This window comes from Hyperolius riggenbachi, chromosome 7 (assembly GCF_040937935.1).
Source record: "Hyperolius riggenbachi isolate aHypRig1 chromosome 7, aHypRig1.pri, whole genome shotgun sequence".
NCBI classification, from domain to species: domain Eukaryota; kingdom Metazoa; phylum Chordata; class Amphibia; order Anura; family Hyperoliidae; genus Hyperolius; species Hyperolius riggenbachi.
In genome coordinates this window covers 161,557,947-161,576,133 of record NC_090652.1, presented here as the reverse complement: position 1 = coordinate 161,576,133, position 18,187 = coordinate 161,557,947, and the positions used below count along the sequence as shown (strand labels likewise).

General features: G+C 42.4%; 1 protein-coding gene across 2 annotated transcripts in view; it reads right to left on the bottom strand.

Annotated features, from left to right (window-relative positions):
- Window positions 1-18,187, bottom strand: part of VWA3A (von Willebrand factor A domain containing 3A) — a 172,044-nt gene that overhangs the window by 141,018 nt on the left and 12,839 nt on the right. For both annotated transcript variants that reach the window (XM_068244821.1, XM_068244822.1), the window contains exons 3-7: window positions 16,198-16,330; window positions 9,440-9,558; window positions 4,847-4,924; window positions 3,358-3,412; window positions 355-453 (exon numbers count right to left, since the gene is read on the bottom strand). In XM_068244821.1, the coding sequence (XP_068100922.1) occupies window positions 355-453; window positions 3,358-3,412; window positions 4,847-4,924; window positions 9,440-9,558; window positions 16,198-16,330 (484 nt within the window). The remainder of the gene's footprint in view (window positions 1-354; window positions 454-3,357; window positions 3,413-4,846; window positions 4,925-9,439; window positions 9,559-16,197; window positions 16,331-18,187) is intronic.

Sequence of the window (18,187 nt, the reverse complement as noted above, 5' to 3'; positions counted from 1 at the left end):
ATTAGGTGCAAATAATTCAATAATTCAGTTGAAGCAGGATCTGCAAATATTGTGTGCAAATTTATGATGCTTGAAAAGGAATCAGTTGAATCCCACCAAGGCAAAGTTTAGTCGGTACATTTTCAAGTTTCATATGTTTGCATAATCTTTCATTAATTTGAAATCATTAGCATCTCATTGACCCTCCCTAATTGTGATCACTGTGTTGCAGCTGCACATAAAGTGCGAGGTACGGGGCTACTGTAATTTATTCTGCACGGGGGCCTATGGTTGGCTGTGTCCACCACCATCTCTGCATAAGGCTGTACTCAATGTAGCCCATTATACATGATTACAAATCAGTTTATTAATTACCAACAGGCTTCTTAGGAAATCCATCCTCCTTGGTCCACAGTTTAGATGTGATGAATCTATTAAAAGACCAACATTTCTCCCCTTTATAATACCGAACATCTGGAAGACAAAACAAAGGTGACTATATACTATAACACAGTAGCCCAATTTGACAATGTTATTACTCCCTAATCACAAATTGAATGAGATGTAGCAACCATTTCACAACTTGTACCACTAGATTTCAACTAGATTACAGGAGAAATCAGTCAGAGGTTTGATTGAACTCAATGGCTTTTTTACTGATTGATGCTGTTCAAAGTTACGCAGCTGCCAAACCCCAGCCATTCTTCCATCTACTCAATAGTAAAAAATCATTGCCATTTCAGCTCAAATTTTGAATAGTAATCAGGGAAACTGATCCATTATTTCCAAATATTTTTTTGTTTGATTTTTGTTCAATAAACTGAAAATCTAATCAAGTAAAAAAAAATCACCTTTCTCCACTTTTTTCTCTGTTCTTTTCAAAATATGTTACCATTGTTTTGCTACTGTATTTATACATGAAACAAAGGAGGAACAAAATGCAATAAATACCCTAAAAGCGAGACACAGAACAGACAAGACACAAAACATTTATTTTTCAATTTTCTCCTGGCGGACTCAAAGAACCAGAGCTGCAGCCACTAAGACGCGCTCTATAGGCAGTAGCAGTGTTATGGAGTCTTGCCCAGTGCCTCCTTACAGAATAGGAGCTGGATTACTGAACAGGAATACCAGAGAATTGAATCTCCTGTGTCAGAGGCACAGCCCTTAAAGAGACTCCGTAACAAAAATTGCATCCTGTTTTTTATCATCCTACAAGTTCCAAAAGCTATTCTAATGTGTTCTGGCTTACTGCAGCACGTTCTACTATCACCATCTCTGTAATAAATCAACTTATCTCTCTCTTGTCAGACTTGTCAGCCTGTGTCTGGAAGGCTGCCAAGTTTTTCAGTGTTGTGGTTCTGTGATGCATCTCCCCCCTCCAGGACCCTCTCTGCACTATTTAGATTAGGGCAGCTTCTCTCTTCTCTCTTATCTTTTACAAGCTGGATAAATCCTCCTCTAAGCTGGCTGGGCTTTCACATACTGAGGAATTACATACAGGCAGAGCTGTCTGCACTCTGCAGGAAGAAACAGCCTGACACTTCAGTGGAAGATCGCTGCAGGGGGAAAGAAACACACAAATTATCTCTTGAGATTCAAAAGGAAGGGTGTATACAGCCTGCTTGTGTATGGATGTATTTTCTATGTGTGGACATACTGTACATCAACCTACTTCCTGTTTTGGTGGCCATTTTGTTTGTTTATAAACAAACTTTTTAAAACTGTTTTTAACCACTTTTAATGCGGCGAGGAGCGGCGAAATTGTGACAGAGGGTAATAGGAGATGTCCCCTAACGCACTGATATGTTTACTTTTGTGCGATTTTAACAATACAGATTCTCTTTAAGCATTATACTATCCAGCAAACAAAATAATCTGTAAGAGTAGCTCCTGATGAAACAGAACTGGTCAAATGGATATGAAGCAGCATACCCTCCAGGACTGGCTACATACTGTACATATACTGAGGCTGACTATCTGGGTTGCCTGTTGTAATGGATCCTGGATGTGAGTGATTTGCCCTGTCTTTTTTAGTCTTTGTTGCCTTGTAGTGTGATTCTAGTATGTTCCTGTATATTGTTAATTTATTTTTTGTTAATACATTTCAAGTTTAACAGAATACACTTACAAGCGCTATTTTTTCACACACCTTGCTACCTAGGGAGGAACTAAGAAGATTACAGTAGGTGTCCTGGTTGGTTAAATCTAGTAGCGTCCTGAATGGGGTGTTCGGGGGGGGGGGGGGGGGGGCTGGTTGCGTAACGTGTACCATGGAAAGGGCGACTCCTGGGTAGAAACAATCAAGGTTCCAGCCAGCAGTGCCGATTGGCAGGGCCGGAGCTACCATAGGAAAAAATGGGCAATTGCCCCAGGGCCCCAGAGCCTGTAGGGCCCCCCAAGGTGTCCCTCCCCCCTCTTAGCTGTTGCTCCCCAGGGACTCTGCAGAGTCGGTTAAGTTGGGAGGTGATTGGGGGGGGGGGGGTCAGCAGCCAGCTCAGGGGCCCAGCAGGGAAATTTGGCTGCAACAAAGGGCCTCTAATGATGTTTTGTGGTCAAGGGTGTCTGTTGGGGGGCCCCCAGGCTAATTTCGCCCTAGGGCCCAATTGTTACTTGAACCGGCCCTGACGATTGGTGTTGATGAGTCTGGAGACGTGGGGTGGGGGGTCGGCATCGTTACTACCTCCCTCTCCATGGGCCTCCCTCCTGTGTCCTCCTGCATAGGTGCGCCTTGTGAGTGAATCTCACCTGATGCGTCCATGCTCATCAGGGGCGGCAGCTCACTCTACTTCCTGCAGGTGCAGCATTTTGGCCCCTGCTTCATTTGTTTCCAATGAATGATTTTTAAGAATATTTATTCATATCTACAATGCCAGGTCTATCTGATGGACTTTAAAAGTGTAAATTTACTTTAAAAGCATTCACTAAGGAATTCTTTTACTTTACAAACAGCTAAAATGTGAGCAGTTTGCATTGCTTATGTAGCACGCTTCATCACATCTTACACAGCAGTGGCAAAGTCACTTTGTGCACATTGTTGACATCATTGCAGCAGCTAGCTGCTGCCGCCATGTTTTCTGCTAGCATTGCATAAAAAGCTAGGGACAACCTGCAAGGCTGTATATCATTGAACAGAAGCTCTAGCCAAAGTTGTCCATCAAATTGAAACTTGGCAGGAAGGACATTGCAAGTCAAGTCAAGACATTTAAAAACACTATTTGAATCTTGTCTATGTCTATGACAGGATGGTGATAAGTGGTGATCTGTAATCTTTGGCACACCTCTCTGTGGTCAATAACATCTGGTATCTTGTCACATCACGTATCAAATAATCCACTGGGGCCACCTTTATGCACAGAAGACAATTATTTATATTACCTTTCTGCTACCTTCCATCAGCCAGCCAATTCTTTTGTGATAATGCTCAATAGCCCTACAAAACAAAACAATGCAAGTTACTAATGAATACACTGCAATTAATGCACAGCAGTAATACACTAGCATCAGAGCCCCTATATTTGCAGGTACAAATTTTGTGCATCTGCTGAGAAGTACGTAAACTTGAACGATCAGAACACACACAAATGGTTCATAACACATAACCATTTATGTTTATCATATAAATTGGGGAGATTGGCCGCTCTGTATATAAGAATGTGTGGCCTCAGAGATAACTGGCACAGGTAATGTGAATCCTGTTTCTTCCAAAATAAGCCCTAGCTGGTATTTCGAGCATGCTCAACATATATGCCCTACTCTGAAAATAAGCCCTAGCGGCAGTCAAAATGGAGAAAGAGGCAGCCAGCAAGCAGGGACAAAGGTGCAGTGCCAATCGAGCACTAGTCCTGTTATCCCAGCACACAGCAATGTTGCAAGGATCAAACAGTACTACACTGCAGCTACACTGACCAGTACTAGTTATTGCTTCTGTTATTGCCTGATGAAGCGGGTTTAATCCTGCAAAACGTGTTGAATTGTGGAGTGTATAAATAAATGTCATTGTTGACTATTAAATCAACCAATTCGGTGTCTACTTACTGGGGAGGTAAGTCCACCACTGCCTCCTCTTTTAAAATGGTTTTTAACTGTTTTATACTGTTATTGGCACCTCTGTTTCATCCTTGCTACCTTCTCGAGTCCACCCTCGGTGGAGGGGTGTTATCCCTTGTCTCCTATCTGCAGAGAGCGACTTCTATCTTAACCTGAGTGGGGTCAGGTCCTAATGCTCCCCACTCGCCTATACAGTGGTTGCCTTTGAGGTAACCCACACTTGAGAGTATAACAGCACACATTTTGTCTTTCTCCATAACCTGGTTATACTACATACTACACTATATTGGGCTCTGGTGTCCCTTTCTGTTTTCCTCTTACAAGTGCAGCACACAGCAATGTTATCAGCTGTGTGCAAGGATGATAGGGCAAGTGCCTGATCAGTACAGTAGAATACATTTGGAAACCAGCAAAGGAAGAGGCGGCACAGTGGGTAAGACAGGAAGACACACAACACAGGAACAACACACTACAACAGCAAATGTTCTGCTGAGAGACCAAAGAGACTTCCTGATAGAAATTTAAGACATCCCCTGAAAATAAGCCCAAGCACATCTTTTGGATCAAAAATGAATACTGCATAAGACACTGTACTTCAGTGACTGACTTCCCCTGGGGGGGGGGGGGGGGGAAGGTTAGTAAGGTGGTGTGTTGGCGGTAAAAGAGTGAGAGTTAGGTCTGGCTGGAGAAAATACCCCCAGGGAGTGGGAAGTGGAGGCAAAATAATTAGATCCCCCAAACCTCACACCAGCGCATTTTAAGTGAGGCAGGTGAGGGATATTTAAAAAGAAGAAAATGAAGAAAAAAGTTAACTTACTCATGTATCTGTAACTCAAAATCATTTATTGTTTCTGCAGTAAATTCAATCTGCTTGGGAGCATTTCTTGATGGTTTCCTTTAAAAAAAAAAAAAAACAGGACAAATTTAAAAAGGTATCATAACGACATATAGTATAATGTAAAAAATTATTTAGGATTAGTGATGGCCATGTCATGGAGAAGCAGGTGATCAGTTTGGTCAGGTCATGAGTTCTCCTAGACGTGACCATCACTATTTAGAATACCCAATTTTACCTAACTTCTCTAAATCAAAGTCTTTTTATAGCTCTATATTGCTGCACATTGATATGTTACCCCGCCCTCCCAATAATGTTTAGCTTAGGTTTGGATGTCTAAAAGCCTTTTCCCAAGAGCACTCTGGGAGATCATCTGATATCCCTCCTCACTCAGTGAACAAACAAAACCAAAACACTCCACTACAATTGACCTTGCTAGCAGTAAAGCCAGCATCTCTGATAAATTTTAATGTGTAAATCAATGTGGGGTAATATTTTACAGTGGCCAATCATTGACTAAATAATTATAAATTAATTTTGTAAAAATAAGCAGTTTTATCAGCGAGTTATATACAATAAAGTTCCACTTTAAGAAAGTCAGCGAGTGCACAAGAGCAAGCCTAACGCTCCTTTCACACGGGGGTGTTTTCATTGCATTGCGTTATCCTGCGGCAAAACTAAGGCAGTAAACGTCTATAGGGCCTTTCATACTCGGTGCGACGCAATGCACCAGAAGTGACTTTTTTGCTGCACTGCTAACATGAGGGAAACAGCGCGCTGTGGGCCGGCTTGCGCAGTGACATGCAGTGGACCAGAAGTCGTGAAAGTCTACGGTGAAGCAGACTTTTTAAAAAGTTTTCACTTTGTGGCGCCTGTACGGAAGTGTATTTTTTCAATACAATTCCGTGCAATTTGCATTTCTGCCACAGAAAGTGAGCGCTAGAAAGCCTCACTTCCTGCTGGGCTTATAGCCAGAAAGGGGATTAACATGGAAAACCCAGAAGGCCATTTTTAGCGTTGCGATGCGATGCAATCATCTAATTGCATCGCACCAACAACACAGGTTGGCAGTGTGAAACCGGCCTAAAAGTTGGTCCATGGAGGAGCTCACAAAAAATGCTTTAAACAAAACCAAATAGATGCACTGATATGCAGCCTCTCATATAGATGTGTACTGGATCTGAGGTAGAAGAGGGGGTGAAAAGGAGGAGGGACGGGTGTGTATAAGTCGTCAGATGGAATGATTGCCTCAAATACAGTCCGAAGCCTGGGCAATAGATAAAGCCTCATTGCTGATTTACAGTGGGATGCAAAAGTTTGGGCAACATTGTAAATCGTTATGATTTTCCTGTATAAATCGTTGGTTGTAACAATAAAAAATGTCAGTTAAATATTTCATATAGGAGACACACACAGTGATATTTGAGAAGTGAAATGAAGTTTATTGCATTTACAGAAAGTGCGCAATAATTGTTTAAGTAAAATTAGGCAGGTGCATACATTTGGGCACTGTTGTCATTTTATTGATTCCAATACCTTTAGAACTAATTATTGGAATTCAAATTGGCTTGATAAGCTCAGTGACCCCTGACCTACATACACAGGTGAATCCAATTATACGAAATAGTATTTAAGGGGGTCAATTGTAAGTTTCCCTCCTCTTGTAAATTTCTCTGAAGAGTAGCAACATGGGGGTCTCAAAACAACTCTCAAATGACCTAAAGAAAAAGATTGTTCACCATCATGATTTAGGGGAAGGATACAGAAAGCTGTCTCAGAGATTTCAGCTGTCTGTTAAAAATATTGAGGAGATGGAAGACCACAGGCTTAGTTTAAGTTAACGCTCGAACTAGCAGACCAAGAAAAATCTCTGATAAACAGAAGCAACAAACCCACAGACCAACACCAAAGACCTACAACATCATCTTGCTGCAGATGGAGTCACTGTGCATCGTTCAACCATTCGGTGCACTTTACACAAGGAGATGCTGTATGCGAGAGTGAAGCAGAGGAAGCCTTTTCTCCGCCCACAGCACAAACAGAGCCGCTTGAGGTATGCTATAGCACATTTAGACAAGCCAGCTTCATTTTGGAATAAGGTGCTGTGGACTGATGAAACTAAAATTGAGTTATTTGGGCATAACAAGGGGCGTTATGCATGGAGGAAAAACAACACAGCATTTCAAGAAAAACACCTGCTACCTACAGTAAAATATGGTGGTGGTTCCATTATGCTGGGGGGCTGTGTTGCCAGGGAGGGAAGATGCAGTGGAGGAATAAGTGGATTTTATCATCCTGTATCACTTACAGCAAATTATGGTGTCGCTACATTGATGACTGCATACTCAAGGGGGATGGCCCTGAGTACTAGTTATATACATTCCTATTGTCACTAAACTCCCCAGACTGAATTTGGCGTTTGTGTACCAATACAGTAGATCTAGTGTTAACCTCCCGGATCGAGGGGTTGATTAGAAGATCTATCATAAACCCCATATTGCAATAGTGTGATCCCGAGAGGAAGTTGTAATTTTGACCATTGCCTGTGGAATGCACCAAAGCCACAATTCATGAAATGTTTGAGAAATTGCATGGAAAGAAAACATTTTTTGACAAAGACAGAAGAGCTAGTAAATAATTATGTGGAAAACGGTTACAATAAAATTAATGTATAAGACAGCAGAATAACTAAAAGTGTAATGCAGAGGAATACTACAAGGGGAGGTACAGAAAGTAAGCAGAAAAAACATGCACCTTTTATATCCACATTCAATTCTGATTCAAGCATTGTCAAAGGTATAATTAACAAACATTGTCCCATCCATTTTGCTGCAAGGTCTAAAACAAATATTAGCCTTATGCTGGGTCTACACATGCCGATGTATCTTATCAATCGAGCAGCTGATGCGGCTCGATTGATAAGATCTGACAGGTCCGATCTCACTGCAGCCGATTCCCTGCTCGTACCCCCCGAGCGGACAATAGCGGGGAATCGAGCGGAAGATAAGCAGCACCGGCAGTGACGAGTGGGCATCGAATTCGACGCACGCGCGGACGAGCGGGGACGCGGCGGGTACTCGCGTGGATGCGGAAGAGTCGATCCGGTGGCTAATCGAGCCGCCGGATCGCTCCGTGTAGATTAGGCTTTAGTTGTGAATTTAGACACATACTGTCCAAGGTAACATTGTGGGAAGCTATGCACCCCACATTGGGCCATCAACCAAGATTAGCCTGGATAACTATCCTCCTTTCATCTTATGTCACTCTAAAGGCTAGACAGGTCCAACAACTACAAAAGCCTTTTTGGTTATCTTTGATCCCTAAATATACAAAGTCAGTGCAGGTCTATAATAATACAGCTTTCGCCATTTTCTGATACACAGGATCCTTGAACGAAAAGGTAAAAAAGCAAGGCTTACCAGATTCCAACAACCCACATTATAAGGTTGTAAACGAATTTGATAGATGGTCCGCAGAACTCTCAGATGGTGTTGTTTCACCAGCGATGTCACACGCCACAGATTCCTCCAGAATGCAGTAGATATCCTGAGGTCACAAAGATTCGCCAGAGGGGAGTCCCATAGGATAGTAGCATTAAAGAGATATACGGCACATCTAAGTGTAAACCGCCTTTATTACGTAGCATATAAAACAATTAGTAAAAGGAAAAAAGAAAACTCACATACGGGGCTCGTGCACTGGGAACCCCGAAAAAGTAGCGCGCATAAGATGGTCAATAGAAGACCTCAGATGATGGGAGCGTGCAAATAGCAGAAGCACAAATGTTCATTTTTCTACCCCTTCAGGCGATAGGCGGCACCATTACATCTGAAGGCGATAGGCGGCACCATTACATCTGAGGTCTTCTATTGACCATTTTATGCGCGCTACTTTTTCGGGGTTCCCAGTGCACGGGCCCCGTATGTGAGTTTTCTTTTTTCCTTTTACTAATTGTTTTATATGCTACTTAATAAAGACGGTTTACACTTAGATGTGCCGTATATCTCTTTAATGCTACTATCCTATGGGACTCCCCTCTGGCGAGTCTTTGTGACCTCAGGATATCTACTGCATTTTGGAGGAATCTGTGGCGTGTGACATCGCTGGTGAAACAACACCATCTGAGAGTTCTGCGGACCATCTATCAAATTCGTTTACAACCTTATAATGTGGGTTGTTGGAATCTGGTAAGCCTTGCTTCTTTACCTTTTCGTTCAAGGATCCTGTATATCAGAAAATGGCGAAAGCTGTATTATTATAGACCTGCGCTGACTTTGTATATTTATTGCTTGTGTGGACTTTTGGACATTGTCCTTCTCGGCTGCGGTCGCCTTCTACCTTGGCACTGACACTTATTGTTTATTTTTTATCTTTAGTCTCTGCTCATACATTTTTCTAGCTACCTGTATAACAGCTATTTATTGTGCACACAAAAATAAGATAAAATAAGCAGCTTAAATCTACATAGTAAAATCTACATAATAAAGCACAAATATTAATAATAATGTATTCATGCAGGTGACAGGCCTGCTTGTTGGATATGGTGAAATGTAGAATATTTGCCAGGTGACTCACATGACAATGTGTCCCAGGTTCAGCAGATCTTGGATGGTGAGATGCCTGGACTCTATGCCATGATAATGGATCCATTCCTCTGAACTCCGAGAGTCTCTCTCATCTTTCTCTGTCACTCTCTGCATATCACAAAAGAAATGTAGCATCTCATTTATGAATTAAGTTTTGAAAAGCATTGAGTTCCTTTTAAAGTTACGCTGTCTTAAGATCCAAGTTCTCCCAAGCTGGGGAATGTTGGTGAAAATCCACTGAACCAGTAAACCTGCCTGAATTTGATGAAACTGTCTGACTCAATGAGAACCACAAGAAGGGTTGTGGAATGGGTAGAAAAATTAACATTTGTACTTCTGCTATTTGCACGCTCCCACAGCAAGAACTATTTTACAAAACCAGGACAGCATGGCATAGCTCCCAACTGTCCCTCTTTTGGAGGGACAGTCCCACTTTGGGAGCCCTGTCCCTCTTCCCTCCTCATTTGTCCCTCTTTCAGAACTTTGTACCTCTTTCTATGTAAATATATATATTTCTCTACTAAAAATGTGTTTGACTCTAAACTTTATTCCGATCCTTTAAATTGATATATTACTAATTTTAAAATGTTACTATGAAGGAAAATTAACCAGGATAGAAAGGACCAGTGTGGTTTGAATTATAAAACAAAATAGTTTACTTATGAAATCTTTATGGTATGCGTGACTGGGGGTGTGTCAGGGGTGTGGCAGGGGCGTGGCTTAAGTGTCCCTCTTTCTCATCTCAAAAAGTTGGAAGGTATGGCATGGACTTATAATAAAGAAATACCTTTTCACTGCAACCAAGTTCTAATAGCTCTAACTCATAAGTCTTTCAGCAGCCTTTGCTATATTCTGATAGATCAAAGTGAGTTATACCAGGGGAAAAATATTTTAAAACAACCTTATTTTTGGATAACGTGGCAATGCATTAGAACTACTTTTTGTTTTTTTGCTGCTGTCCCATGTACCCTTCGATGAGAATTTCAAGTTGGAAATTCTCTCCAAGAATCAGAATCAGAATCATTTATTTCGCCAAGTACAACGGGGGTTGTACCCGGAATTATTTTTGGCTCATAGAGGGACCAAGAGAGACCAAGGCAGCAATAAATAGAGCATTAAATATGTTCTGGTTCTCTGTGACTCAACTGGGTATCCTGGAACACCTCTATCTCCGAAGTCTACTACAGAGCATTATCAAGTCTATAACATAAACTGATGAAAGCTAAAACAACTACAGTACTGTGTTTGGGTTATTGGATTATATGGCTCTGTAAATTTAATAGGCTGTAGATGTGCTATAAACCAGCTGCTCTGGATGTTTTTCAGGGACATTAGGGATGATTTGCATGTGCATAGTTCTGAAGTGATAAATTGTGAGGGTGTTTTTTATTCATGTGAAGCTAAGTGCATGCAAATAGCTTGTATTGGCAAAGCAAAATTGTACTTGTACAAGGACATCATCAATATGACATCTCAACCACCAGATGGCAGCATTCTCCTTATATCTAGCCATGTTAAATGGAACATCATGAAGTGTACTGCAGATTAAGTGAACCTGAGGTGAAAATAAACTGATGAGATAAACAACTGGATCTGACCTCCTACTCCTAAAAATGTTTTTTTTAGATATCCCACAGTTTTATTTTATATTTAAACATTTACAAAGTAGTTTGAATGTTTTGTTGTCTCTGCTTAATCGCCATCTATTTAAATGTCCCAGAGTTAAAATACACGAACTGTTGAACTTTTTCTATCTCTCCCCTGCCCTTACAGCTGTAATTTGTTATCAGTGATGTTTACTATATTCCCGACAAGACAGAAGCTGTCACTTGCAGGCCTGAAAATTTAACTTTCAGGCAGAAAAATAAAAAGTTAAACAGCTTGGTTATTAATATATTTTTCACTGTACAACACTTTGATACCCTCCAGCACCATGTTGTGTCAATGGTGGCAGAGCTACAGTGCGAGGAGGTAGAGACCCTACATGCTCTGTACTCCTGTGATCACCTATGTCGTGTGTCATCTTTGCAGCAGACCACTAAATGTAGTGGGTCCAGTTAGGATTACATCACAGGACCTTCTGAGCGGACATTAGCTATTGGACTAGATACTTTGTAACAGCCTTTATATCTTTTTGTGGATACAATTTTTTTTTGCATATTTTTTGTAGTACTTTTTACTTTTGCATATTTTTACTTTTATATATTTTTAAGTGCACTGGTTTATGATACAAGTATTGTTGGAGGACAATTCATGCAGCAAGACTATACTACTATTGAAGTGCACTACACTGATTGCACCATGTTTTAAGGATGTGAATAGCAGCAGGCTACAGGAACATCTTTGAAGTGCCATAATATCCTACTGCGGCGGAGTGCGGACCACTGGATGTAGTGGGTCCAGTTAGGATAACATCATAGGGTTCTAAGTGGACATTAGCTATTGGAATAGATACTTTGAAATACCCTTTATATCTTTTTGTGGATACAATTTTTTGCATATTTTTTGCAGTATATTTTTTACTTTTACATATTTTTACTTTTATATATTTTTATTTCAATAGTTTTTATTTGGTTTTATAAAGCAAGGTGTGTACAACAATTTATAAACAAAACTTCAGTAACATTCATGGAGAATAATAATCAGAAACAAGCTTAGTGTCGAAATGGAATTAGTCAACAGTGTACCAGTACAAAGGGGGAGGCTATCCATTGAACATCTGCAATACAGAAAAATTGTGGTAGGGGGCACTACATGTAACGAAGAATCATAGTTGTAGCGTAACTTATGTAGTGTTCTTGCATGGAAAAGGTAGCTGGTGTGTATATAATGTAAACAAAATATCTCTCACCCATTCACTAAACCAGATTTCTGGCTGGGTAGGAGCCTATTTTGTTAAAGTATAGTGGAAGGCTAATGTTACCTGGCTCCCAGTGGAGGCAGGTGTGAGCTGCGGATATAGTCCGCCTCTTGTGCTTAAGAGGGTAAGGTACATATAATTAAAAGGTGCCTCTAGAACAAGGGGATTAAAAGGCAGGATTGAGTAGAAAGAGGGAGCAGAAAGAGATAAGGGAAAAGGTAAGTGGAGAGAGTTAAGGCATGGGACGAGGAGAGCCAACAGTGTCGAAGTTCAGTTAAGGTAGATAAGGCATGACTTGGGATCCAGGGCAAGGCTAGAGGTTGGCAACTCTGGCGCTATTGTCTGTCCCTAAATTTTATATATTTTTAAGCGAATGCACTCTCTTTTCTAAGGACACACGGTCTATGCGTGGTGGATTGAGTGTTGTGTTTATTGTTCATAGTAATGCATATTGTTGAGTAGCATGAGATTAATTATTATTATGCATACAATTTTATGCTGACACAATCTTGATTTTTTTTTATTGTATTTATGCGCATATATATACTTTTTAAGAGATTTAATAAAGACATTTTATAATTTACTACCTACTATTCCCAGCGCTACCTGTTTAACTACAAACTTTACTACTATTTGTATTGGGGGGAGTGGGATCCCCAATATACACCCTCCAGATTTGCTTCAAATTTTCAGTAAAATATCACCTGAAACAATCAAAAAATGATTATTTTGGATGACAATGTTCTGTCTGTAAGACGCTTTAATTAGACTTTATAGTAGGGCACTATATGCATGGATTTTATATGCTATCTGTAACGTTTGCTGAATCGTTTTCGTGGTCAGCGCACAGAACGCATGCTGACACTGCGGAAAACCTCCACGAACTTGTAATTGACAGAACCCAGGTTAGGTGCAATGCACCAGCAGAGGGCAATTCCCACCAGCAGATGGCGCTGTGGAGTGCAGACGAGTACAGCCTCTGCACGGCCACAGATGCCAGATGGGAATTGTACAGATTTAAAGCAATGCAGGGCTGAACAGCCCTTAAAGAGAAGAGCACAGAGACAGGATGAATGTGTGTCCACCAATCTAGTCGCCACTCCGCGACGGCGAACACACATCCGCAGAAACAAGAGTGGGAACGCAATCGCAAGAGATGGCAGAACAGAACAGAGCACGAGAGTAGCAAAGGCACAGCAAACAACAATGAGAATATAACGAAAATAACAAACGCTAGCTAAACGCGAACACCGCACTCATTCGCAACAGCGAACGCGTTTACGGCGCTGTCTCCGCACGATAAGCGCAACAGAGACAAGCACGCCACCCTGACTAACGAAAGAACACAAATGAACAAGTAACAGGAATGCTTGCTAAACAGTTACCTCACCAAGCCTACAGCAAGCGTTCGTACAAGACAGACAGACGAACGGAAAACAGGAATAGGGTAGACAGGATCCACCGCTCTTCCGCCAGAGCGAGTGTCATCCGGGTTTAGGGATAGGACAGGAAGGATCCACTGTTCTTTCCGCCAGAGCGAGTGTGAACCAAGTACCGAAACAGAGCTAACAAGATCCACTGCTCTTTTCCACCAGAGCAAGTGTGATCCAAGTACAGGAATAGGCTTAGCAGGATCCACTGCTCTTTCCGCCAGAGCAAATGCAATCCAGACAGACAAACAGATGGGGCTACCAGTAGCAACCGCTGCTCTGGTTAGCACCCCTGAGGCAGAGATACAGAAGAAGGCACTGCCACTACCACTAGGGCAAGTGCGATCCAGACAGATAAACAGAAGGGGCTACCAGTAGCAACCGCTGCTCTGGTTAACACCCCAAAGGCTGAGATACAGAAGGAGGCACTGCCACTACCATTAGGGCTAATGCAATCCAGACAGATGAACAGAAGGGGCTACCAGTAGCAACCGCTGCTCTGGTTAGCACCCCCAGACAGACAGAACGATTTCCTGTCGACCACCGCTGGCGACAGGACAATCGCAGCAGAGAGACAACACAGACAAAACAGATAAAGCAACCTGACTGCACTAGAGGAGCTGCCTAATGCAGTCCCAAGAATTACTCTAAGATAAACCTTAGCAAACAAACAGGGCTGATACTCTAGGAGAGTTCATCAGTAACAAACCATGAAGGATGACCAGCAAAGGATTCTGGGAGAACATGGTATTTATACTGCCAGCCTTCAAAGGAGGCAGGTAGGCAATTTGCATAACGAATGTATGCAAATTCCTCAGCAGCAAAGCAGGTCTGAAACGTGCAAAGCAAAGACAGGTCTCTTTTCCAGAGACCTGCAGCCCTCAGACTTAAGGAATGGTCAAACAGCTGTCTGTCTGTACAGACAACTGAGCGGATCATTACACTATCCCCATGTCTGTGTGGGTTTCCTTTGTGCACTCTGGTTTCCTTCTACATCTCAAAAACCTATACTTAAGTTAATTGGATTCTCCCCAAATTTGCCATAGACTACCATGGACTATGGTATTATTATTATTATACTTTATTTATAAAGTGGTACACAATAGATAGGCATTGCAACATTAAACAATTGTAGGGATGGTAAGGCTAAAGGTAGCCATACACTGGTCGATTTGCCATCAGATTCGACCAACAGATAGATCCCTCTCTGATCGAATCTGATCAGAGAGGGATCGTATGGCTACCTTTACTGCAAACAGATTGTGAACCGATTTCAGCCTGAAACCGTTCACAATCTGTGGTGGTGGTGCTGCCGCTCCCCGCCCCGCATACATTACCTGCTCCGCCGGCGCGACTGCCCCCGGTCACCGCTGCTCCGTCTCTGCGCTGGTCTGGTCTCCGGTATGCTTCACTTCTTCCTGCCCAGCAGGAAGTTTAAACAGTAGAGTGCCCTCTACTGTTTACAAACAGTAGAGCGCCCTCTACTGTATGCGGGCTCTATTGCATCGGTCGTCGGGCACTCGAACGCCGCTAGCGACGCGCTCCCTACCCGCGGGTGATCGACGGTAAATTTCCGCACGGAGCGATCGACGGGATCGGACGGGATAGATCAAAATTTAGCATGTAGCGGGAACGATGTGACAGCAGATTCGATCCCAGTGATCGAATCTGCTGTCGATCGGCGGGGAATCGGCCTAGTGTATGGCCAGCTTTACATTGGGAGCCTCTTTGAGGGAGACTTAGAAACAAGGTTAGTTAAGGTGATCATACACTTATAGATTTGCAGCAGATTCGACCATCAGATAGATTTCTGTCAGATGCCTGTCAGGTCGAATCTTACAGGAATCTATCTGATGTGTGCCACACACTAGGAACAGATTTCCAATAGATTTCAGAATTAAATCTATTGAAAATCGATCTGAATGCATTATTGGACCATTAGATCCAATGCAACTCTATGGGCCATCGATCTGCTGCCAGCAGCAGATCGACCTAGATTTTCCATCCTGTCAGATAGATCATATCGATCGAAATTGGCTGCAAATCGATAGATTTGATAGAATCAATTTCTGATCAATTGATTCCATAGAATCGATCGATGGCTGAAATCGACCAGTGTATGGGCCCCTTTACGCTGTAAAAGTGCTGCAGAAGATGTCAGTGCTATGTAGAGTCTAAATAATAAATCTTTATCTGTAAATCTATACCAATGAACACAGTACGGTGCTCCTAAATACAGGCAGAAAGCGGTACTGCCTGCAGACCTTTGCCAGTCATTACAAGTTAAAAAGTAATGTGCAGTATTATCTTTTATGCTTAACAATGCATCAAAATAACGAAAGCATAGAAAAACAGCTATTGTTGTGGCTTATTTATTTGCTGAATTCAGTGTATTGCTTGTAGTATTCCATTAAACATCACAGCTGATCATTGTCAGCGCACAGCAAGCATCATTACCAGCAGATCGTGAGTCTGATTGACATGTGTCACCAGTAGTCCATTGTCAGGCTTCACGTTTCCGACTTTCACATCCTGCCAGGAAGGTCTCGCTCTTATGGGAAGTGATGTCAAACGTTCTTCTGACTCCGGGCTTTAACATAACACAAAACCATCACATGTAAACATATATGCCAGCTCTCCATTTAACCGCAATCAATAATTCATAGTGTGCTTGGAAATCTAAGCTTCTGAAATAAAGTGTATGTTATGGATGATTCTTCTGTGCAAAGTGACACAAGGGTGATAAGCAAGAAGATATGGCATCCTCTTCCACATATTGCAGTGACAACCAATAGACAATAATCCTTATTCAAAATCCAGTTTGTTTATTGCCAAATCACTCACCAGGTTTTAAAGGATAATTTCTCCATGCATTAAAGTCAGCTGGATAGCGTACTGGTAAGGCTGTGGTCTTTGATGCAGGATTTGTGCCATTGACCAGGATTGGATCCCGGCACAAGCCAATACTTAAAACGGTAAGAGGTCTTTGGGCAAGGCTCCCTAATGATCCTGGTCAGCTTTGGGGTGTTCCTTAAGTGGCTCCATATAGTTTTACCAGATATTGCAGTTGTAAATACCATTTCTATGGTAGACGAGGGTCTACTTAAAATATGCATTCAAAGTATATTCACTCAGTTTACCCACCCACTACATGGATTTCTAAAGATTGAACAAAAAGATTGTATCATTACTGAGCACCTTTAGATTGCATCCAAATGTGCACACATACCCATCCAATTTTGATTGGCTAGTTTTACTACTTCCATGTAGTATGAGAGCTTACTGTGAGAGAACGCGGAAAAGCCGCCACGTGTACTGACAGCAAGCCGGCTGATTCCGCGTCCAACGCGGCGGTCTGCACGCGTAAGCGTGCATCTGGTGACATGGCAGAACGCGGAAAAGCCGCCGCTTGTACTGACAGCAAGGCGGCTGGTTCCGCGTCCAGCGCGGCGGTTTGGACGCAGCAGCGTGCAGCTGGTGTGGCTGAGCCTGTTAGTTCACACAGATTTAGGAATACGCGCGCACGCGCTGAAAGGCAGAACTTTTATGATGGTCAAGGGGGGATTCAGCTGACCAAGCCGGTCAGCTGACCTCAGAGCTGGTAACCATTGGTTGGTCACTTTAGGGTGGCACCAGAGAGCACTGCTCTATATATGGTTTCTGCTAGCCACTCTCAAATTGTCTGCCGTTGCGATCACTATGTGGAAGCACTCAGACCTTAGTCAGATTTAACAGTGTGTTTGAACCAGGAGGACCTGGGAATTCACACTGAGCCAGATTACTTGTATTATCATTCTGTTATATCTCAGACTAGTTCCAGGGTGTAGAGACCACGGACCTCACACCCAAGACTAGGGAACTTGTATTATCATTCTGTTATATCTCAGACTAGTTCCAGGGTGTAGAGACCACGGACCTCACACCCAAGACTAGGGAACTTGTGTCATTATTCTGTTATACATCAGACTAGTTCCAGGGTGTAGAGACCACGGACCTCACACCCAAGACTAGGCATTGTTTGATATTTGTTATGACCTGTTGCTTTCCTGACTATCCCTCTGCTTTCTGATTCGGTACCACGCATATCTGATATCACGTTACCAAACCCTGCCTGACTTGGATACCGAATCAGCCTTCTGTCTTTGTACTTTATCTGTCTGTGTGTTGCCGACCTGGCTTGCCCGACCTCGAGAGCTATCTCTCTCCACTTAAGAGATAGTCTCCAAGATCAGTCAGTGACATCCACCTTCAGGTGTCACTCACTCTCTGGTCCTTCCTACCTTCAGCCTGACTCCACCCCTTGGAGAGTCTCAGGCTGCTGGAAGGTTTCTGTACTCTCCATAGCAGTACCTTCTGTACTGCTTAGGGTCACCTGTTCATCAGGTGGGTTGCTCAAAGTCATACTGTTACACCAAACACTCACCATATATATATATCTAGAGGTGTC